The sequence below is a fragment of the Haliaeetus albicilla genome, chromosome 19 (assembly GCF_947461875.1).
Source record: "Haliaeetus albicilla chromosome 19, bHalAlb1.1, whole genome shotgun sequence".
NCBI lineage: Eukaryota > Metazoa > Chordata > Aves > Accipitriformes > Accipitridae > Haliaeetus > Haliaeetus albicilla.
The window spans coordinates 5132150-5156253 of NC_091501.1; the positions used below are offsets into that span (position 1 = coordinate 5132150).

A 24104-nucleotide genomic window follows, 5' to 3' on the forward strand; every position below is an offset into this window, starting at 1 on the left:
TTACATTTTTGAGACCTAGCTTCGATGCAGCTAAGCATACTTCTTGCTCCTGGACAACCCCTCCGTCCCCCTTTTGGATTCATACATAATAGGTATGATTACAGTATTATAAATACATTGATGGGTTTTGCTTTAGCTATTGCTATGTACCCAGCTTCCTTTTCCCCTTATGCCAATTGTGATGCTCCATGTGGATGCAGCAGACAATATAGCCCAAATCAAGTCATAACCCAAAGCATCAATAATTTTAACGTTCAGAAAGGTCCCAGCATACAGAAATGTATACAATTAATGTCCCTAAGTTCCCTTGTTTTGTTTCTTTTTAAAAAAAGGGCGTTGCTATGGCTGGGCCGTATCCTTTGGGAAAACAAACTTAATGGCTAGGAAGACAGCAGTGTCCTTTCGGAAGGCCAAGGAGATCCGTGGAAGCTCCTCACATGGGAAACCACAGCATGATTTCATACCAAGTCCTCCCTTTACAAGGTCTTTGAACACCACCTTCCTTAGTTCAGGGAACCAGTGTCAAGTCATAGGAAACAAACTGGAGAACCTTCACCAACCCCTGAAAGGTTCACAAGAATGGCATGTGTATGCTTCTGAGAAAAAACCATAAATTACAAACTAGGACATGAATTATCCTTCATGTAATTCATGCTGGGACAAACATATGAAGAAAGAAAACCAAGCAGGCAAAGAGGCAACAACAGCAGTGCAGCACGCCTAAAACTTTAATCTTTGTTTTTAAAGAGTACAGAGTTGAAAGTGACACTTTCTTCTCCTTCCCACTCTACCCCATCGCTTCCTAAGTTCTCCCTAAAAGGAAATATTTCTTTGTTCATTAGTTTGACTTCCCTTCAAGTGAGGCATACCCGTTAATCTCCAAAAGTAGGCCCCAATTCAGTAAAACACTTGCACATGCACTTCACTTCAGTCCACTCCCATTCATGGCAACATTTAAGTGTACATACTTGAATGCTGTTTTGAATAGGGATGTTTTTACTTAACCAAAGATGGGGGGGGATGTGTGTGTATATTTGTGTGGTCTTAATGGGGGAGGGGGGGACGGAGGACATACAACATACATCATCTTGTTCCCAATTTAAAGGTAATTTTAGCAGCAGTCAGTGACTGACACATTGGTAAAATCTTAAGCAGCAGCTTAACCACAGAAGTGTGTAGCAGTAACAAACCCAATGAGATTTTAAAAAGGGTAGCTCTGAAATCACTGCTGAATGCCAGTTAAAGCAGCTTCACAAGGTCAGTCAGACTTCTAAGTTTAAACACCCTCTGCTCCTAATGCCATTAAACACACTTCTTTAATTACAATTATATAAAGGGAGAGACTGGCAAGACAATACAAAAAAAATATCAAGAATGGGAAAACCTACAGAGCTCAGAAAACAGGATTCTGGAAAATTAAAGTGTTCGTATTTTATTTTACATTTTAGGCTTTCACTTTTTATCCCTTTGAAATATATTTAGTTTTAAATTAATAAAGATCATAAACTAATAAATTGATATGTTCTTTAAACAGACATAATAAAAATTCAGACATTACACCACGGGACCAATCATTTAAATATTCCAATAATAGAACAGTTAAAGTGATGCTGGCTAGTGTGAGGATAAAATGCCTAGATAAAAGATGTCATGGCTCTAAGGAAAAGTGTGGATTAGAGGAGAATTGAGAGTGAAGCAGGTGATGCTTTAGTCTGAATCTGAACTGTCTTGCTTGTTGGTATGGTACTGGCTGACTGCTTCTTCCAAAGGAGCCATTGTACCATCCGGCCGCACTCCCATTGGTTTTATAAGCTCATCTCTGTAAGAGATTTAAAAAAAAGAATATATATTAGCATATGCACACATATCAATTCACATGTGTATAATACAGTCACATACAGTATATGGTTTAGTACATAATGAGCCTTTAAAAGGAAGTTATTTCTGCTAAAGCCCTCTGTTTTGAAGAAAGAGGAACAAAAAACCTTCCAAAATAGGTGGGAGGGAAAGAGCAGGACAGATAAAGACTTCATTCATGTAGGCCAAACCTACTTAGCCAATTAAAGACACCATGAAAAGTCAGCGCCTAATAGGCTCAAGACAAGGAGCAGGTTCACCGTTTTAGATACACAAACTAGCTTTTCTCCTAAGAGTTCTCCGACAGCCGTTTCTTCCTAAAATTTCACCTGCCATTCTGGCCAATATATGTCCAGGCAATGAAAACAATGATTTGATACACATTTATCTTGTTGAAGGAAATAAATCAGTTATGAGAACAGACTCTGTCTACCCCACTACTAGGGGTGTGTAAGTACTTGTTGATTCATTTTAAAAAAGCTGACTGATTCTAATACTATTGCTTTTGTTTGTGGCAGTTTAATTACAGGATTGACAGCCATTTTAATCTCTTCAAAGCTCCAAAGGCCTCTCAGCAGCTAATCCAATTATATCTACTCCACAAGCTACAGCCTCATCTAAGAGATGATTAATTATTGATTAAGCCAATCAAAAAGTATTAGCAAAGATTTATTTAATCCTTACTTTTTATCACCTCATTTATATGTGGATTATGGCAAAAGCTGTAAGGGCAAAGATAACATTTTGATTTTCTGCTGAAAAAAAATAAATGGAAAATACCTCTAAATATTCAGGAGTCACCTTAAATAAAGGAGCGGAGGCTTGATGTCAATTTACCCCTTGCTTGAAAGGCAGCCCAGTAAAACTGCCAATTTAACACACATATACCACCCTCCCGAGCCACAGACAATAAAACTCCATCACTCAATGGGGAAGCGAAGGCATTTCACCAACTCTCTGCCTGGTCTGCACTACTACCTTGGCTGAAAAAAGGGACAAAAATTGCTTGTACACAGCTGGCAGTCTAACCTTAACACAACCATAGGAACAGCAAGAAAGACATCATCTGAATTACATGGCATGCGTACACTAGATGTTGTACAGTCGAACAGCAGTTAAATTAAGCCTCCAAGAGTCTTTTTTGCTCAGGAAGAGCAGAGACCAGCAAGACAAATGCAGCTCTTTGCACAGATGTGGCAATCAGATACTACGGTGATAAGCTCATGAATCCCACTGCCTGCGGCGTTTCAAAACATGAGAAACTGGTCCTGGAGACACTGCTGTGGTTTGGCTAACCAGGTCTGGGTGGGAAGCTGGGCCCCAGGGAAGGAGGTTTGTAATGAACATACTCAAAGAGCACAGGCTGGATTCTTCCTCTTTGTGTGTGTGTAAGAGTAGGATCTATCTTTAAACAGACTGGAGATAGTTTGCCATACTTGAGTACTGACAGCAAGTCCTCTTCCTTCAGGCAATACCATCTATCGTATGCAGATTCTGCCCAAATGAGAGCACTCCTAAGTTTTCAAGTACCTGCTGGAGATGTGTGCAAGAAGAGATCAAAAGAATACTCGAAACCAGATTCGAGAGGGCTCAAAAAATGCAGACTGCAGATCTAGTGTCCAAACAGGACCAGAACCCTGCCTGCCTGCTGTAGGAGTCCCCCCAAAGGCAAAGCTGGAGTGCTTTTGAGCTGCATCTAATAGCAAAGCCTTTTTTCACAGGAAAAAACCCTATACATCTAATGCCTTTTTGGCTTTTAAACTTTAAACACCACAATACAAAACAATTGCCCTTTGAAATCTACAATCAATCTTGCAACAATTCTTCAGCACCATTTACTCAAGTCAAGCCTCAGTCATTATCTATTACACTTATTTTTGGAGAAGAATAACCTGAAGAGTAAGTCCTTGCTCATATTTTTTAAGTCCTAAAAGTAAAAAGATAGCCACAAAGAATGAAATCACCTTTGATCGCCCTCTAAGCTGAGAGGATCCTAGATTTTTGTTTTAAAAGCCACAATGCATACTCTTAGGTTGCAACTTTAACACTGCAGCCAGGAGTCATAGAATCACATCATTTACTAGTCATTTACAATTTATTATTGGTAATAAATAAATTATAATGGCTAGTAAAGGATAAAGAAACAGTTCAAGAAAAGGGAAAGAGAAACATGGGAAAACAAGGTCCCAAGGTTCCCTTATGTGGGGACCTCCCTCTCCTCACATAAGGATACGTATATCTGTAAATACTGTCAAGAAATCCAATCTCATCATCTGACAAATATAAAGACATAGCCCTTTCTCTGCAACTCCACTTTCATGCTTCACTTTTACATCCTGCTACACACACTCAGAATTTGATACAAACATTTTCTCTCCCAGTGACACATCCATATGCACAAATTTTGGTCTGTGTTTTTTGTTGGGGGTTTTGGGGATAAATGCACCGAGTTTTGCATGACAATGTAATGCAGAAGTCTGAGTCACTGACGTGCATTTGTGTCTTTCGCAATGCCCAAAAGCCTGTTTCTCAGCTCACTGTACTCGTTTCAAAGTGCACCATTACGAACTGTGCTGTATTGCATTTGAAGTTCATTCCCAATGCATTTCCTCCTCTCCAGGCTTTAGCTATGAGCTAGGATGATCTCACATTTCATACAATAACAGCGTGTTTATCAATTACCTTTCTATTCCTGCACGAGCTTCCTGCTTTGCAAGTCCTTGAGCAGTATGAAAGATGGTTGTTACCAGTTTGCTGTTCTCTCTGCATTAGGAGTCTGAACTCCATATATCCTTCCTCACACAAATGCTACCCAGTAAAACGGAACTGTATGAAGACAGAAATATTGTAGGCCACCAAAAGAAGAAGTAGGAGGAGAAGCAGGGATCAGCCTATTTTTTTCCTAACCATAATTTAGTCCTAAAATGGTGTAAAACATGGCATCCTTTCACTGTGAAAACTTAACTGCAAGCTCTAATACCACACAAGCTTACTCCTGTTTTTCAAAGGGGAAGAATACAGAGGGAGACAACCGATGAAAAGATCTGGGCTGCCTACAAAGCTAGCTTCAGAAGTTTGGAGCAACTAATTATCTGCTAAATCACAGAATTTTGGGTAGGATTGCAAGAGGCATCACTCGGCTAACTTCAGTACCACACAAGAGCCCACAGAGCTGATCCTTACCTGGTACGAACGGTCTCAGCTCTGCCAGCCTCAGCAATTTGCCCATTTAGCACTGGCTGCCTAGAGACCTCAACCGAGCTTTGACAACTTGGGCTAGCTGAGAATGTGCTTACTGTTTAAGGTGAAATACAAGGTGTCAAGGGAAGCACCAGAAACTGGCACATATAGCCTCAGAAGACAGTTCACTATCCAGAAACTGGATGTTTATAGTATACCTATAGGGCAGAAGACAGATCGCTTTGGCCCAGTAGGTGGCAGTGGGAATACTTCTATATCCACAAAGATATACAGAAGTACACAGTGTGCGTATTTATACATATTTGAACATCTGTATGTGACCTCCCATATACTCAAACACACCTTCTTGCAGCATTCATTTTTCTAATGCAAACAAAGCATTCTATTCAAGTGTACTTAGAAACACACCATAATTAAACAGTTGGTAAAATGCATTCTCTTCTTCCACTTCCAGATCTCCCATGAGTCCCTTCAAATGTATCTATACAAGTTCTAGCTTCCTGCTTGCCATTTAGCTTGATAACGACTCAAAAATCATTCCCTTGTTTTGAAGGGTAACTCTTTCTTGTCTGCTCTATGTGCTATAGGGCAGTATTGACACATGGAATTAATGACGGTGTCTGTAATGAAACAGCCATCATGTAAACACCAGTCTGCTCCTTTGATAAAATGGCATGTTAGGGACCTATTCACCTCCTTATAATTGAGTACTACATAATAGTTCTGATCCTTTCATGTAACATTATTTTGTTCTATGATTAGAAAGGGGAGGAAAAAAATAATCTATGTAACATTGCCTTCTTCATTCATCCTATGATTAATTTTGTGTTTTTAATGAGTATGGTTGCTTATTTAGACAGGTTCTCTTACATACTCGTTTTGTTGACTTCTGTTCAATGTACAACAAAACCCAAGCTGTGATAATTGGAGACTATATCATCAGCAAAAGGATTCTTGCTATTAATACAAGGTTGGCTTGGAAAAAGCATCCTGACATTTTAAATTAGTCAATTAATATACAATTCTACCTACCATTTACAATAGAAAAAATGTTACCATTTTTTCCAGACATTTTAATTAACACACAGTATTTCCAATAAACTATGATATAAACAGAATATCATACAACACTGATTCAGGTGGCTAACTTGATATTTTGCAAAAAAAAAAAAAAAAAGGTTGAGTTAAATCTTTTTGTAGATCTGGGAAGTTTTTCAAAGCCCAAAGACGTGCATCACATACAGAAGACACCAATTTACAGTCACCAAACAATTCTCAATGAATCAACAAGATACTATCGACCCTTACTGCAGACAAAAACCATAGAGTTACTTCAAGGCCAAGTTCAGGCATCCAGCAAACTACCTAAGTAACATCTACATCTCTCAAGAGCTGCAATAATCAAGATTTTTCACCTTCATTTACACTTATACTTTATATATATTTAACGATTTTAAAAAGTAATCTCATCCAGCCAAATCTGAGCAAAATATTAATTTCTACAAAAGCTTTTGCAGAACTCAAGTCTATGTTAAAATATCGGGGCGGGGGAAATGGGTTCACAAACAATATTCAGCTTTCCTCCATACATTTTGATAAAACAAAACTGGGTGATTAATTTTAATTTAGCCTTGTCAATGGTCAATTACCCCATGAACAGGCCTAAACACCAACAACCTAAGAGAACAGAAAAACTTTGGAAGTAAGACCTGAAATGATCAAAAGCATGGATCAGCTTTACTTCACTTCAAAGCAGTTTCAATTCTTTGATGCCAATGCTGAAAATAAAGAGAAATCTGGAGAGCAAAAATCCACTGGCATTTTATGCAACAAGGGAGAAAATGCCACTTTATCACTTATAGTTTCAAAAAATCTGTACAAGGGTAAAGTGTAAACAGTTAGCAGCCATTAACGAAGGCTATAACTGTTCAATGAAGTAGTACTGTTTTGCAAATTTGTTTTCTGAGTTCAATCTGTCATCAGGTTACTTTTCAAAAATGATACAGAGCCAGTCAAGGCCAAATCTAGAACACCCCAGTGACAGCCCGGCCTGATTATCCTCATCGGTCAGGAAGGGAAGCAAGTTTGTCACTCCTTCAACTTTTTTTTTTTTTTCCCATACATTTCTCCAGTAGAAGCATGCTAGCTCTTTAAAGCTTAGCTTCCATTACTGGGACAATACAAGCGTACTAGGCAAACCAGTTCTGCAGTACATCACTCTAAGCTCTAGTCCAAGTTACACAGATAAAGTTACATACACTTGTTCAAGATTAGAAGGAGCTGTTCATTCCCTGTCCAACTTCCCCCTTATAAGCAAAGCACTGCACCAAACAAACTGCTTACAGTTCAAGGTATATGTCCCCTCCTATGGTGACAACAACAAAGACCAGCAGAAGTAGGAAACCTGCCACCAGCAGTCTGCCTCAAAGCAAGAATCAACTGAAGACTCCTATCAAAGCAACCTTAGGTTTAAATTTGTAGGTTGCAAACCAAGGGAAAAATAGTGCATTCCAGTGGTAGATTTAGGTCTCTGAAAACGCCCAGCACTGAAGGGCTCAAGCTGGAAGCAGAAGCGTTCAATTCCAAAAACATGAAGGGACTCCCACTACTATCAGCATGTTACCAACGCTTTCTGCCAAGACTGGCAGCTTCCCATTTGATTTAACATCTGCAAAACCCACAATTGCACTCAATTACATTAATTAAAAACATCCCACAGCCTCCCCAAACCAGGTCTTACTTTCTTTTTCCTTCCTGCCAGCATTTTCCCTCCTCCCCCAATTTTCAGTAAAACAAAAAGGGTGGGAAGAACAGTCAAGTGATTTTATTCATGTTATCGCAGCACCTAAAGGGGTCACATCAACGACACTGTCCCACAGTAATCACTATACTAAAAAGCAAACAGACAAAAACCTTCCAACAAAAAGAGTCCCAGCCCTGAAGAGTTTGCTGTCTAAGTACTATAGAAGAAACTGCAGGTGGATGTAACTGACACAGAAAGCCCAAGGTGAAAGTAATACCACTGGCCAAGAGGATCAGTAGTGACACAGGGCACCAGCTGCTTAGTTATTGTCAGTTCGGAGCAGGCAACACAGCAGGTGCCTCCAGTCCTCCAGACTGAAAAGGCTCTTACGCTACAGTAAGGCCATTTGGACTTTTTGTGTAACTGCTATAGCGCTAGCAACTGACTTGTCTTCAGTCTCTGTTTATCTCCGGTCTCAATCTTCCTTTAAAAAAAAGTTTTAGACCATTTAGTCATTTTATTGTGGTACCCTTAATGCTCAGCATCTTAAGTCTCTAGCTTCCATAGCAGTCATTACAGCAGTTCAATTAAGATTACATGTGCATTGCATTTTCTTCTGTTTATTAAAAAGACTGTAACACACTACACTTGCTTTCCATGCAAATAACGTGAAAGTATCCAATTGCTTCACTGACAGTCTCAGATCAGTTGTTCCAAGATCCTTCCCTGCTTATAATTCAGTCTTTATCAGCTAATATAAAATCCAGATTTTCCCATATCTTTTGCTGTATTCCTAATCTTTAACAGAGATGTAAAAATACTTGGTTTGCTGAATTTCTCTCAATAGATATTGTTATTTGAATATCTACACACTCTCAAAAAACACAAACACATTTGTAGCTGCTGAGTTTTCCCATGTTTGAAGAATGATCCACTTGCATATTTACCCAAATTCCTACAGATCAGTTTAATGGTACATTAGTATTACATTAAGTGTTCCTCAAGAATGTAAAACTCTGCTTATGCAGAAAACAAACTACAAGCAATCACTCCAATATGGCCACAAGTATGGGGGAAGAAAAACCAGCAAATTCCAGGATTATTGAGTCAAAGAGAAAGAAAGCTATAGCCAACAGCACAGGTCTGTTCCCTTTTGTGTGTAGAAAGTTATAAAATAAAAATCAACTTTCTGTATTAACAATATACACCTTTATGTCACATTAAGTACTTTTTTATTTTATGGCATTACCCCAGTCATTTAAAACAAATTATAAAGGCTCATTTGTAATCCAGTCCACACTTATTCTCATAAATCCACAATAATTCTTAATTGTAAATTCCCTTTTAATTGCTCCATTATATAATTTATTGCTTCTGGTGACAACTATTTTCACACTGTATTTGTTCTCCGTATAAGCAGCAGACATAAGTAGTTACCACGAGATGCTGCTCACTGACTTGCGGAAAATGAGTACACTTGCCTTGGGCTTGGATTGTGTCCCATATTTTAAAAGGAGAAATTCTTTTTGTTATTATCAGCCTATCCACTTAGGAGGCAGGTCCCCTCACCACCAGATCTTCCTGATTCTGTCCAATCCTCTCCGAAAGAGGTTTCCTCTGAAGTCCTGTTACATATCACTCTTTTCTTTGAAGTGCTAAACATTTTTCTCTGCAGTTAAAGTGGTCCTAATCCTGCAAAGAAGTTGATTATAGCACTATTTTGAAGCACTAGACCTTAGTAAAGAGCCAGGATATGAGCTGCCTCCCTCAAAAGCAGCAATAATACAATACCTGGAAAGTTTATCAAACATGTTGACAAGCTTCATAGCTTCATATTCTTTTTGTTCTTCTGTCATTTCATCCATCGGATTGGGCATTGGTTCTTCTAAGTGACCAGTGATAAGGTTAATGCTGGAGGTGGAAAAACAATACAGTTTACGTTTCTATCAAAATATGTAAATTTTCTATCTTATTGATAGGAGGAGAGAGGAACACACTAACAGAAACCACCAAGACTAAAACTGGCTGAACTACACATGAAAGGTTTTACTATAAATAGCCAACTTTCATATTTGTAGCCTTTTCTCATGAATCATGATACTATCTTCGTGTTGATTCACTGTATTAATTTTTTGTTAGCTACTCAGAAATACACAGTCCAGTAGTGCTTGTTATGTTATAACCCTACACAAGCAGTTTGAAAGCAGGGGAGCAATGATAGTAATAATGACAATGTCATTAGTAATAATGACATAGATGGAGAACAGAATGGCAGATACATGTTTGAAACTAATTCCGTGCAGGTTTAATTTAAAAAAGATAGGTTCCAGTTACATTTTCTTATTCATGAAGAACCTCTGAATTAGTTTACTATTCCCTTCCCATGACGATTTTTGCTCAAACCAAATTAAGGTTACTTTGAGAATTTACAATGCCAGTTTTATTTTCACTGTTTAAACAAGCAAACAGCAATACAGAAATGGTAACAAAAGCAGAGAAGTAGTTTTCAAGAACACTTACAGGGCAAATTATCTTTTCAAGCAGTTTGATCACAAACATTTAACAGCAATACAGAAAATCAGATGCATAAATCAACTGACAGTTGTCTTGAATGTTTCACTGAAGTGTCAGCTTTTAACTAAATAGATGTTATAGTTTTACATATATGCATATAACTCAATGTTAGGCTTCTGAAAGAAGAGCATAGAGAAAAGAGCAAGAAGAAAAAATCCTGAAGTGCAGAAACAAAAAGAAACCTCCTGTTTTAGAGTTCATTTCTTAGCATAGAAGCGATAATTCCTGTAACTTCTCATACATTTAATCCTGTCTTTCATTCATGTTCCTTAGTAAGAATCTTTCAATAAGCCACAACCCGCCATCATATACCTAATCATGTCTGTGTAATTCAAGGAAAACGGAGTAAAGTGGAAAAATAACATGCTTCAGATGCCCACTATCAACAATTTCAGAACCCACTTAAAATGGCATTAAATCATAGATGTAACATGACAAACTGAAATCTCTAACACCAAATCAATTATAATTAATAAAAATCAACAGAGAGAGCTCTATATGATCACTGAATTCTTCATACAAATACATTGGATTCCTGATGCATGCCTTCTACAGAAGTTATTTTGCTCCTTCCATATTTACCTATGTGACCTACTCAATTATTTAGGAAAATTTTAGTAGCAGGCAATCTGACTGGCTGAATCTAGACCTACTGGTTTGTTCCTTTTTTACAAAGTCGCACTTAAAACCTTAAGCCACATTTGACACCTTTATGTTCTCTGTTGCAGAGATATACCCCAGAAACAATAGTGAGTTGTTTGGCAACTTCATGTGAGCTCCTGGAAAACCTGGGGCAAAAGCCATCCTTGCTAAGTTTGTTACTATAATTTTTTTCTAAAATTTGCTCAAAAATGTCTTCTCACACCTGTATTTTAAATAGATATGCAGACTGAAGTTAAATCATTCTCATAGTGAATTTTTTTTTTCCCCTGGTGCCATCTGACTATATGATGGTGACCATTAGAGGCTGGTTTCTCAATAATTAGACCATGAAGTCAACAGGAGACAGTAGTTAATAAAAGCATGTGTAATTCCAAAACTGGCCTCTCTGGAGAATGTTTTAACATAATGTTTTTGTTTCACATCTAAATTGCAACAGGATGTGCAGAACTGAAAACAATACTATACTTTGGCTTTGCAGATTTGTATTCTTCTGTATCTGTATCTTCATCATCTGAGTACCAATGATCTCCTCTTCCTCCTGCTAACAGGCCCCTTGCTGCCAGCAATCCTGCCGCATTACCATAGCCCGTATATTTTAACAAGCTGTCAACTGCAAAGAAAGATACAGGAAAATTATTCAGCTATGTTCAACTATAAAACAAAAACCAGCATAGTGTTAAATGAATCAAGAGTTGCAGCAACAGGCAAGTATACTAATTACAGCAGGACCTTATATAAAAGGGAGAAGAAAAAGTAATTTTTACCTCTCTCTTTACAAAGAACAAAAAGAAATTCTGCTGCAATTTGCTTTACTCCAAGGTCAACATGTGTCATAAGGCGCACAAGCTTGTTTCTCACTGTTGTGCCAACTTCTGGACGGTTTGATACATCTCTTAATGGAGGCAGTACCTAGCAGCACAAAAAACCAGAAAAACAGCATAGAATGCATGGCAATACCCATGCAATCCTTGCAGAAACAAACACGGTCAACAGAATGTGAAAATACTGTAAGCTTTGCTCCTTCAAAAAAAGGAATAAAATCAACCTAACTATGCTTACATGCACTAGCAATGACTCTTGCTTCTTAACATATTCAGGCCCTCTGGTCTGCCATTTTGGACAGAAGAGTACTCAGTCCCAAACACAGACTTATTTTTAAAAAAAAAAAAAAAAAGACAAAAAAAAAAGACAACTATTAGGTGTTTAAAAGCACAAATGAGTGTCCCAAAATAGTTGGCCCAGAGGCAGCAGTAGCTTCGTGTTCTCTGTTTCTTCTGTTTTGCTCAAATATCTGGCAAAAGCACTAAAAATACCAGCTTAAGGCAGCATACAATATTAACATGATGTGTAATTTATACAGAACAATGAATATACTTATAGTGAAAAGGCAGGAAAATAAAGTCACATTGCAAGTTCTACTACCATGAATTTCAAAAATTGGCTCTACATGTATAGAGGAAACGCATACTTCTCCCAGAAAACACTCTTTTAAAAGCTGAAGCTATGTTTCAAAAAGATTTTGGAGAAAACACTATTTAACATTTCCTCAAACACACTATTTTCTCATTAAATGTCATTAATATTGTTAACTTCAACCCTCAAGAAAAGCAAGAGGTGCCTGAAATATGTCTGGTTTTGCAACCTAACTTCTGCCTCCTTGTGCGTATGCCTTTGGACTCAAAACCTACATTAATTTTTTCACATTCACAGGATATGATATGATCTGCAAACAAATCTGGGATGTAATGTGAAATATTTAATGGTCTGAAGACTCCTGCAAGAATTCTGGATCTTCAGTGTTTTACTAGAGAATGAAACCAAAGATGTCACTAATTGCCACAAGAAACTGCAGGTCCTTTGTCTTCTAGGTGTCTAACGTAAAAATGTCATGTTCTGTGCAAAATTACTGCTCAATTACTACTGAAATCAGACTCACAGGGAACCGAGACTTAAACAAATGAGTATTACAGTATTGACTGCTTTGAAAAAAACAGACCCCATCTTTTTCAAACTAAGTATTCAAACAATTAACAAAAACATTTTACTTTGTCCCTACTTACTTTCCCCAATGGGGATAGTACCATGACTGCCATTTCACAGAGTGTTGTAAGAATGAATTAATGTTTTTAGAATACTCTAATACTAATACAGTGATGAGTGCCATAGGACAGTCCATGAGGAAATTAATCATTCTGTCTTCAGATCAGAATTTGAATAGTGCACAACAAATAAAGCCTAAGGCCAACACTTAACAATAAGGGTAATTCAAAATATCAAACATCCGGTCAGGCAGTTAGCAGCATCCATCTATTCTGTGCACTATATGAGGCAGTGGTCCTGTGGTAAGAGACAGCATGCAATTATATCCTGACATCTAGACACCGAGATGTCGTAAAAATGTGCAGACAACTTCATTTTCTAACTTCTGAACATTTGGCTCCGCAAGTTTTTTTTTTTTTTACTTAACAGATCAGAGGAGCATCCTCGGAAATAACTGCTGCGAACGAAACCAAACAGCAAGAACAAGTTTCTTAAATTCCTCAAAAACACTTTTCTGGTATAGGTGAAAGAGGCAGAAAATATATGCTCTTTTCCATTATAAACTCCATTTATGAATTCAGGCGCAGCTTTGATCTGGGAGTGGCATCTATGATGCAACCTGAAAAATCACCGTAGCTTAGGAAAAAGAACATTTCTCAGCTGGTTTCAGTTGTCTCTCCCTTGCTCATCTTTTAACTTCTCTCCACTTGACTTCAGGAAAAGCAGCAAAACAAACAGAAAACACAACACCCAAGCACCAAGCCACAGAGATCCTTTAGTTCTTTAACCATGGCATGTAAATTTTTTTTCCTTTTTCTCCTACCCACAGCCTGTACTGTATTAAATAGCTATTTTAAGAGACCAAGTGATGAAGTTTGCCTCTGTCCAGGGACAGTTCTACTCTGACAGAACAGCTGATACGCAAGTTTCAATTCCAATGACTCCTGCCTGCTGAAGTCAAACTAAAGCTCAGGCAGAACCCATGAAGACACCCGTAGCCTCACTGGCTATCACTAGCTTCATATTCAAATTTTGATGAATATTTTACTTACCTGAGCTTTGATAAACTTCCTGATATTCCTGTGAGTTCGGCAGCATCCAGTTAATAAACTGAGAACTGGAGTCAGACCTTCTCTATAGCTGCTTCCCTAAAATAAAACCAAATACAAATAAAACATTTTTAAAAGCAAATTTTCCTTTTCAAATCCTCTGAACCCTTCAATGAAGTCCTATATGACAGCCAAAACATGAATTTTACATAGATATAAACAAAGAGCCAAATGTTCATCCTCACACACACAAGCAAGTATGCTTCACATATTCACAGAAATTTGTTCTCGGTTTTGAGGCGTTTCACAATCTAGAAGCAAGGACATCCATATTTGTGCTAAATACTATCCAAAAGGTTTGCAAGAAGCTTTACGTATGTGCATTTTGCTGTCATGAAAGATGCCCCTTTTGTGAAGAATCTTTGCAGCCCATACCTTGTCTATTCTCTTCTCCATGAAATCCAGTAAAATTTGAATTGCTCCCATATTCATACCATTGTATTTTATATCTGTTTCCTCTTGGGATGATGGACTAATAAGAACATCCAAGCAAGAAACGGGAACATTGCTTAAGAGGTTGACTGCATTGCTGAAACAGATTTTAAAAATTCATTATTCCTTTGAAAGAAAGAATTAAAAACAGAGTACAACTCACCATAAACTGTTTGTACAACTGCAACCAAAAAGAGGCCCAGCAACTCAAACAATGCTTTATTTTCCACTCTCTGGGTTTTAAAGAAGGTGGCATGCATTACCGCCTGAGTGCTGGCTCTTGGAACAAACAAGGAAAAAGAAAGACAAAAGCTCCAAAAGCTACACTGTAGTAGTGCACTATTACTTCCAGCCTCCACAGTATCCTATCCCACAGATAAGGCACAGCTTCCAGCAGTGTGTTACAGCAGCTGATCTTGCAGGACAGCAGGGGGAACTCTCACATTGATTTGCAGCGGTCAGAGTTTTTTCCTCCTTGAAACGTAAAACGTTTTACAACACATCCATATTACCATCATTAATGTGACAAAGTACACCATAGAAAACATCTCCTCCTCGTATAACAGTGGGGCGTGGTGGCAATTTTTCAGGTCCCCTGAAATATTTTCACTTTTACTTAGCTTGTAGTGTATAGGAAATAGAGAAGTCTTTCAACACATTAAAAAAAGATTCAGGTTTATTTACCAGCACTACCTTTCAGTAATGGGCAGTCTTTGCATTCTACAAAGCACAAAGAGGAGCACTTCCCAAATATCCATTAAGTGATTAAAATTAGACCACAGGGTCCCTCCCTCCTCTTTACTGGAGCAAGAAGGAACTTACTTTGCAAGGGTCTCTTGCATGGTACACATCCCTTGAGTTTGCTATCTATCCTGTCCTCATTATACAGACTTGTGTTCGTACTCTTCCTGAATAGGGGGCTAAATTACACAGTTGCTGCAAAAATTAGAATTCTGTCATTATTTACTTGCTGATGCCAAACTAAATTTATAAATGGATATATTCAGAAATACTACAGAACTATTTAGGCTTACGTAAGCAGACTTCAAAGCTATCACCGAAACTATGAGCGCCGATGTTTCAAGGATTGGCGAAGTGTTCCAAGAATAGACAAAACTTTTCAAACAACTTCATTTAACACTTTTAATAATCTACTTAGGAGCTGCCCTCAGTTTTTATGTTATTAATACAATTTTAACAAAGAATTAGTTAAAGAGAAAGCAAATCAAGGCAATCAAACATAACAGGATTTCTAACAAATGTGCTGGTTTTGGTCTGATCAGACTGGGTGGCTGTTCCATGTTGTGCCATCTCCCTTTTGCTCTTTTAGCAATTGACATTCAGACAACTTCTACGTTTTGGAAAGCTTGTTCTCTTTGTTTTGTTTCTAATTCCTGTTTAAGATACGTCTTTTATATCATGGAAATTATTCCTCTCCAATAATTCAGGAATAGTCAGGAACAAAACAGACTGAAATTCAACAAATATTTGGTGGCTTCAGGCCTTTCATCAAAAGTTCTCTTTTTACCAGTTTCTTATTAAACAACCAAGTTCCCAAACACCTACAAAATTAATTTTCTGGATCACTGTGTCCGAGCTATTCTTTTCAATAAATGAAGCTCGGCTTTCTGATCTTTGTCACTCCACTGACAGTTTTATTTGTGGTAGAGGAGTGTATGAAATTCTCCAGCTACCAGGAAGTCAGTGACTATGCACAGATCTGCACAATAGTGTTTGCATTCCTACTCCAGGGGGTAGAAATACTGCGTATATTACTCTCCCCTTTTCGGCTTCCTAGAGATCATTAATCACTGGGACATGACATCCACCCACTCATGCTCCCAGCCCCCTCCTGATATGCAAATTCAGAAGCAAAGGCCTATTTAGAGCTGCTGAATGCCTTGATTAAAACCTTGTTAGTGGGCAAAAATGGCATTCACTCTAATACGTGGTGCTTTAAGCTGTTCATATTCAAACGTTAAGTAATGACATGACAGAACCACAATAATGACAACAATACCAGGTACTAAATTAGTTAAGATATTTTTATAGGTAATTCTGCTTATTTATTAGAAAGAGTCACACTGACTATCAGTACATCACAGCTCAGGGCATGTATCCAACACCTGATGCTCACATAAAATAAATCCTCAACTTACACATTCAGAGCACAAGCATTCATACAATGTGCTTTTAACAGGCTGCCCGAACCCTTCATTTAAGCATCTTACATTCTGCAGATTTACAAACTTAGAGAAGTGCAAGTGATCAGCAACTCTAAGAAACATACTTATGCCTCCCTGATGCTTCATAAAGTTTATTCTGCATTCAACGCTGCTTATATTTTATTCCATTTTTAACATTATTTTCATAATTGCCTTACTGATAGGCTCCAGGTGGAAAGTAGAGCGAGAAGTTGCACTCTGCTCTCCAACTCACACCTCATCTCTAGCAATAAAGATTGCACGGTCAGAATCTAGCATACTGAACAGCCAAAACGATGACGCAGCCTCATTTTTTTAGCTATGCTATGTTAGCTATAGACTGCTAACACAAGTTTACTCATTCATTACTGAAGCTCCTATCAGGAATGGAAGTTTTGCTTCACCAAATATATCAGGGGACTGAAGTGGGGCCCTCTGATCCATGCCCCTGATCCCTCTGAGGATTTGCAGGGTCATTACTTCTGACTGTACCTTTTCTATTCCAGAGCTGCCCTGTGATGAATAGTCTTCGTGGAAAAGCGTATTAAATTATTCAGCTTTTATTGCATCCTGTAGCATTCAAAGACAAAACTCAGGTTCTGCAAATGGGCTGAAATACTTAAATCACAAAAGTCAAAACCTGTGCAGTGCTCTCCTAGCATGTTAAAAAAACCCCGAATATGACATAAATCAAGATTGAGTACGACATGCAGCAATACTATACTTACATTCCTTCTTCTATCAACTTGAGCTAAACAAACTAGCTACAGTTAGCTAACAGAGGGAGAAAGTTGTTTTCCCAGCATAACAGAAAGACTGATGCAGTGCTATACTGAGTCTGATGGAGAAGGGGAAACAACTGAAGTGACAGAAGGCAGTGATAGCCATCCTCATTTCTTTTCTGCTTCCCCCACTTGGAATTATGGAGAATCCTTGCCTTGACTTGGTGTCTCCCTAAGGTCCATGTGGGCAACATCTCTACACAAAATATGCCTTCTGACTTAAAAAAGCAAGGACAGAAATCATACCAATACTACATATTCTCCACAGCTGCCTACTTCTATAAAGCCCTTTTTGGATATCATCTGCAAGCGTTTGCAAAAGCTAAAACCAAAAGGACCTGCATAACATGCATCCTTTTGCAATAGCACAAGATAATTAAATTTTACAGGGTGATATATTTTACAGGGTGATTAGACTAGTCAGATTCCTGGATAAGGAAACAGAACACGTTTTCACAGGAAGAGCATCAGCTGTATAATAATTCACAAGAATATCAGGCAGTCTTGCTGACTATGTACAAGCTTAAATGCTAGAGGATGATCTCTGTCTTCTTGTAGTTGTTGAATTTATCCAAATCTGTTCAATTTTCCCAGCAGTGGGGAACTTATTCCCACCAGTCCTTCCCTTAAACAAGGATGAGAGCACAAAACACCCACCATAAGCAGGAGCAAAGAGAAAACACTGACTGCCTTTTAGGACACACTCAGCACTAACTTTAGTCATGGCAACTACTGCAGCGGTATCCTAAATTATTCCAAACTAGTCTGCACCAACTGAGAAGGGCTCTGATGTAGGATTTCAGTGGTCACCTACTAAGACTGTTGATCTCTAGGAGCTTTCCTAGATTTTAATCAAGTTCATTTAACACTTTCAAGATTGCTGGGTGTGAAAAGCTATATCCTTCTTCCTGGAGACTGCTAGTTCAGAAGATCTTCAAAAGATCCTACACTTAGATAGATGGACATGTCTGAAAAAGAAAATGGCAACACTAACTTTCATTGCAAAGAGATAACATGGGATAGTGTTTGAAGCTACCGTTCTGTCAGGCCCTATGAACAGCTGACCTACTTGGATAAAAATAAGAGTTTCACAGAAAAAAAATCCCGTAACACTGAACAGAGAACCACCACCTCACAAAAAAGACTCTGAACTTTTATTGAATTATTGGCTGCAAGTACATAACAAACAGTTGGGTGCAGGACTGAGGAAAATAACCCAGTGCACCTAAAACTGCAAGATGATTCACTCATCTTTGAAAGAAAATAAAGATTATTACCAGGGAACTGATATTTTTACCTTTAATAAAGCAGCCTGTAACTATCAGAGATAAAATATCAACTTGTTACCTCCATCCCAATCCATCAGAATTTCAAAAGTTACACACAAAAATCTCAAAATGCAGTTTTTCCATCAGCTTCTGTGCAAAACAACAGAAGTTGCATTCCACTTCAACTTGCACTATCCCTACAACTTCCATATGTATTTTCATCCTCAGTTACACACACACACACACACAAAATGATTTCAAAAAGGTCAGCTTCATTATTATTGATCAAAAATAACTATCTTGCCAGCCACTTTCTCTCTAGAATAGTGGACATGCTTAACTATATTTCAGGCAAACAGCTTTTATCAAAAAGATTAATAATATTTTACACAAAATTAATATTTTCATTGTTTCTCAGATTTCCACTTTAGTCAAAGTAATTTTTTTTAAAAAAAGTAAATAACCTTTTAAAATAGATTGGCTCTGCAATTCTACCAACCTGTGCAACTCTTCAGTTTTATCTTCGGTAGGGCCCGTGGTTAATAAGCAGTGTCGAAGGATGGCAGCCATGTAACGAAATTGATGAGATTCATTCTATATAAATATAAATTATGAAGATATTTTTTCATTTTGAAGATTGCAAGTGGGGGTTTCAGGTCACTAGAATAATAAAAATTAAAGATGGAAAATACCTATTAGATCATAACATCCATCCCTATCAATAAAAGGACCGTACCTTAGAGTTCACTGAACGCTTAATGCAATGTAACTGTCGCATGCTGGCCTTTTAACTAGGCCTTGTAAAAGCCGCTGGGGACTTTTTTCCAGTCAAATGAGCCTTCACTACTAGAAAACCCTGTTACAAGCATTTACTCAATTTCATACCACTATTCCTAATGTACCACTACTATCTTCCTTCCTGTATTTACACCCGGTTGCCTCTTCATCCATTTAGATTACATATGTTCTTCATTTAATTTGGCACCTCCTCATTTCGACCTTTTGCTGCCAAGTTTGCTTCCCCCACCCAGTCTGCTTCTTTTTCTAATTCACTTGCTTCTGTTCCCTTGATACCTTCTTTCCACTTCCTTAATAAGTTCTCTACTCTCAGCAACCCTATTTGCCCTACTTCTGCTCTCTCCAAGCAATTCCCCCTTCCACTCTCCCACCAGACAGCAGCCGCACAAAAGTACACCGGTAACTGCAGTCATTTAACTGTGTATATCATTGTTCTCGTCCTTTTTCATTAGCTCTTCTTGGCATCCGTCATATGTTCTGGTGTGTCTGACCTAGCACAAAGCGTCCCAATGCATCTTTTGTAACGTCAGCATCCAAACCTGCCAACTGTACCACCTGCGGCTCTTGTCTGGCTTTGCTACTTTGAAATCATCTCCAGTCATTAAATACTGGTGTTTCAAATGGTTCTCTCCCCATTAGGATGGATCTCATTTAGTTTTCTACCCACACGCCTAACCTCTCTGCTCTCCTTTTATTTTCCATCCCGTCTACTGTTTGCAATCTCTTCAAATTCTGCATCTTCAGCCCACTTAATTAACATGTTGTTTACTCTTCTTACAGATCATTAATATTTCCACAGGGATACTTGCTAAGCAGAGTGTCATCTAACTTATCTGGCTAACAGTTTACAACTATTAAAGAGCTCTTTAATTTAAAGGTTCCTTGCTTTTAGGAACTTTTAGTAAAGAGTTATAACATAAGCTTTATCTCAAAAGAGAAAATAAGCTTCTCCCACCCTAGAATGTCTTAAACTCTCAAATAAATAAATAAATAAAGAAGGTTACTAACACCAGAATTTCCTCCAATCTGAAGGAAATTTTGCTGACAGCTGCATGCTTGGGCTCCTTAGGGAAGAAAAGTTTTGTGGGACAAAACCTCCCACATTGCGCAGACAGCAGCCACACAAAACCTCATCAGGTAACACCACAGCTGTCTGCCATTCTGCGGTAAACTGGGCTTTTCATCTCTCAAGATTCCCAGTATTTTGTAAGAGTACACCAACTTCAAGATTCAGATTTCAAGAGCTTACTTCTCAAGAGATGAACATGTACCATAGCTTCATTTTCCAACTTAACACCTGACATTATTTCCTCCACACAGAAAAACTTAATCACAAAGATGACACTTCTCAAACTCTGAGCTAGCAAACATTCACGCTTGACTTTCAGTAATTTTTCTCCACTCAAGTTTCTACCTCCAGAACAGTCACTTGCCTATACAAAGAACCTTCTCTGACAAAGTTAAAGATATTTTTCACAAAGGTCTAAGTCAGGAATATAAACAAGAGAAAAGTCCCTCAGTTACTTTATATTTCCTTAAAATTCGAAGTATTAGCTTCTCTGATTTCCACCCCACCCACCTCCCAATCTTAAATTTCAGGCTTTCTTATTCAGCATATCCTTGAGACATTAAAGCAAAGGATAAGCTTCAGACTCTTCTCAAGTTTTACATTCCTTAATGCTATGATTAATGTTTTATTTGCTGTTTAGTCCAATGCACTAAAGAAAACAATTATTTGTCAATTTTAACTACTGTAAACTTCTGCTTAGCTTTATATGCTGCATATTTACAATGCCCAGTGAAAAGTTAACAACATTGTTTTAGAGACAATACGATGTGGACTAAAACCAAAGATTCCTTATATAATTCTATTACTGTAGCACAGACTTAGGTTATTCAACAAAAACAGTTATCGTCTCTGTTTATAAATTTAGGGATGCAACACATAGGAAGCATATTTGTCTAAGAAAAAAATAGATCTGATGTTACAATAAAAAAACAAGATAAATCTTATTCATAAGACATAACAATGAAAGTGCGTTTGGTTCTTGTACTTGACCTCATCTTAAAAGATCACATTTAAGTCCAAACCTGGTGTTGGGAGGATGGGAGATAAAGATACTAAAACCAGTACCACTCTTTCTTCAGTTATTTGTTAAAAATTAGAGTTGATGCCCATCATGCCCAGAAAAACAGAAGAAAACTAGGAAGACTTCTCAGCTCTAATTATTACCCCGTTGCTATAGTCCACAATCTCCAGAACTGTAACCCTCTGATACACTTAAATTAAAAAGTTTTTCCTAGCCAGCTAATGATTAGTGAAGAGCATTTATTTTCTTCTGCAAATCTAACATTCTTATAAAATAGTCTTTCTTTGCATTTGTTATTTGAAAACATAGAGTTCTAATTTGCACTATATAATCCAGGTTATTCTCCCATTACACAGAAAATGTATGGATTAGATTTTTTGTCTAAGTAGTAACAAGAATAAAAAAGTTATTTTGGTATTCAAAGCAATGAGCATTAAAGACTCAACACCTCTTGAAAGCCCAAGATCATCAATACGTGACACAATCAGAATTCAGACAAATTTTCTCAGACTGATTTTTGCATATAGAGAGAAATTGTAACGCAAAATTTCAAGACTACCTTAGCTGCTATTCTGAAAAATGCAATCATATTCCATCAAAATAAGTATTAAAATCCTTGCCCTGGGGCTTGGACAACAACTGCCTTTTGAGTATCTGCCTGCTCATTCTGGCTCTTGCAGGCTAAACAAAACCAATATAAAAAACACTTTGGCCAAGCCTTACCTCACTGTGGACATTCCAACTGTCAAGTGTTACATTAAAAAGAGCCTTTAGTGCCTCAATGGCACAATCTGTCTCTTGCAAAGATAGTGGAGGCCTGTCACGATCTTCCGCTGCTTTATATTCTTCCGTCCACCTTACACTCAGGGAACTTTCCAAAGCCTGAGTCAAAACTTGCACCCCTTGTAGTTCCTGACGCAACTGCGATCTAATATCTGTGTGCAGAAGCGACAAGAGGAAGAGGAGACGCAAATCAAAGCATTTAATGTCATCAACGAACTCTTGGTCCTTGCACTTTTCCAGAAGATTGCAGAGCATAGCTGCAAGATTCAGTTCCAAACTGAGCTTCTGTGCAACAGCACTATTAAAAATTATGTTACAGAGGCATTTTAAAGCTTCTACTATAACAGGAAATTCAGACACTCTCTCCAAAGGATCTTCCACAATGTCCAGCTTTGCTAGCCTCATAAGGATCTGCATGTTCCTCTTCGTGGTTACAGGCACTAAAACCTTCTTGTCCCTGGAGAGAATCCGGAGGGCCTCCAGGCAAGCAACTTGACAGGACGTTTTTGTGTCTTTTTCAAGGATGTTTAGAATTCCCTCACACAGTTTCTACACAAACACAAACAAACAAAAAAAGGAACAGTTTTAGCATCAAAATGTTGGTGGCAATAGGAAACTACTTGTGCTAAGCTTCCATATAACTTTTGAGTTTTCAGCTGACTTGACCTGAGAAACTAGGTATTCTGCATTAGCTCTTCAAAAGATAAACTACTGCAAAAGACCTCCAAAGATCATCAAAAGCAGTTTTCCTCATGGATACAATCCAAATACATCAACACTGGCAAAAGCATTAAGCCAAAATGGCAGATGCTATCCACCATTGCCAGTTAGGACGTTTTCTCAGCATCAGGACTAAAAACTTGAGCAGCCAGAGTAACAAGGCTAGAGAGAAGTGAAAGGTTTCAAAAATTCGTCAAGGTAGAACAGTCACAACTACAGTACCTGCAACATCGTAAGCTGAGGTTGTTTCAGTGAAGAGGCTGGGAGAAAAGAAACCAAACCAAAATAACTGCTGCTCAATATACAAATATTAGTACTCCATGTTTGGTAACAGCTATAATTTGTGTTGCCACTTCCACCTAATCTACAGACTTCTCCCATCTTAAGTAAGATTCTTAGAAACACTACCTCTGAGACAGAAACATAATGCAGTTTTATTGGAAGACTTAGGCTGTAGCTCTTTTACCAAACCAGCAAAACTGCTGCTCTGTCAACACAGCTTGTTCTTGAAGTTGAAATACTTCACTGATACTTTATACTGACGTGACTGCAGGGGTAAACATTAATCATATAAATGCAGCATGAGAAAATACAACACTCCAAGAATCTGCAGGTCAGAATGATAACATCTGAATTACAGAAGAATTACCTTTTATAAGACAGAAACTGATAAATGGATGATCCATCAAAAGCAAGAAAAGACAGGACAGAAGAGACTGCTTGATGGGGAGGACTCCATAGGGTTTTCACGCCTTAAGCTCAGGAGAACACTACTACTCATGGGTACCAGAGCCAGAAGTATAGTTAGAAAGACGGTGCCAGATAAGCGGCAATACAAAC

General features: G+C 38.0%; 1 protein-coding gene across 3 annotated transcripts in view; it reads right to left on the reverse strand.

Annotated features, from left to right (window-relative positions):
- Positions 1 to 710: 710 nt before the first annotated feature.
- RIC8B (RIC8 guanine nucleotide exchange factor B) overlaps positions 711 to 24104 on the reverse strand; it is a 37142-nt gene continuing 13748 nt past the window's right edge. For 2 of the 3 annotated variants that reach the window (XM_069807396.1, XM_069807398.1), the window contains 8 exons: positions 22485 to 23093; positions 19373 to 19467; positions 14563 to 14716; positions 14131 to 14226; positions 11803 to 11947; positions 11504 to 11648; positions 9593 to 9712; positions 711 to 1819 (listed from right to left, as the gene is read on the reverse strand). In XM_069807396.1, coding sequence (XP_069663497.1) covers positions 1708 to 1819; positions 9593 to 9712; positions 11504 to 11648; positions 11803 to 11947; positions 14131 to 14226; positions 14563 to 14716; positions 19373 to 19467; positions 22485 to 23093 — 1476 coding nt within the window. In that variant the 3' untranslated portion in view covers positions 711 to 1707. The other variant, XM_069807397.1, reaches the window with a different exon arrangement.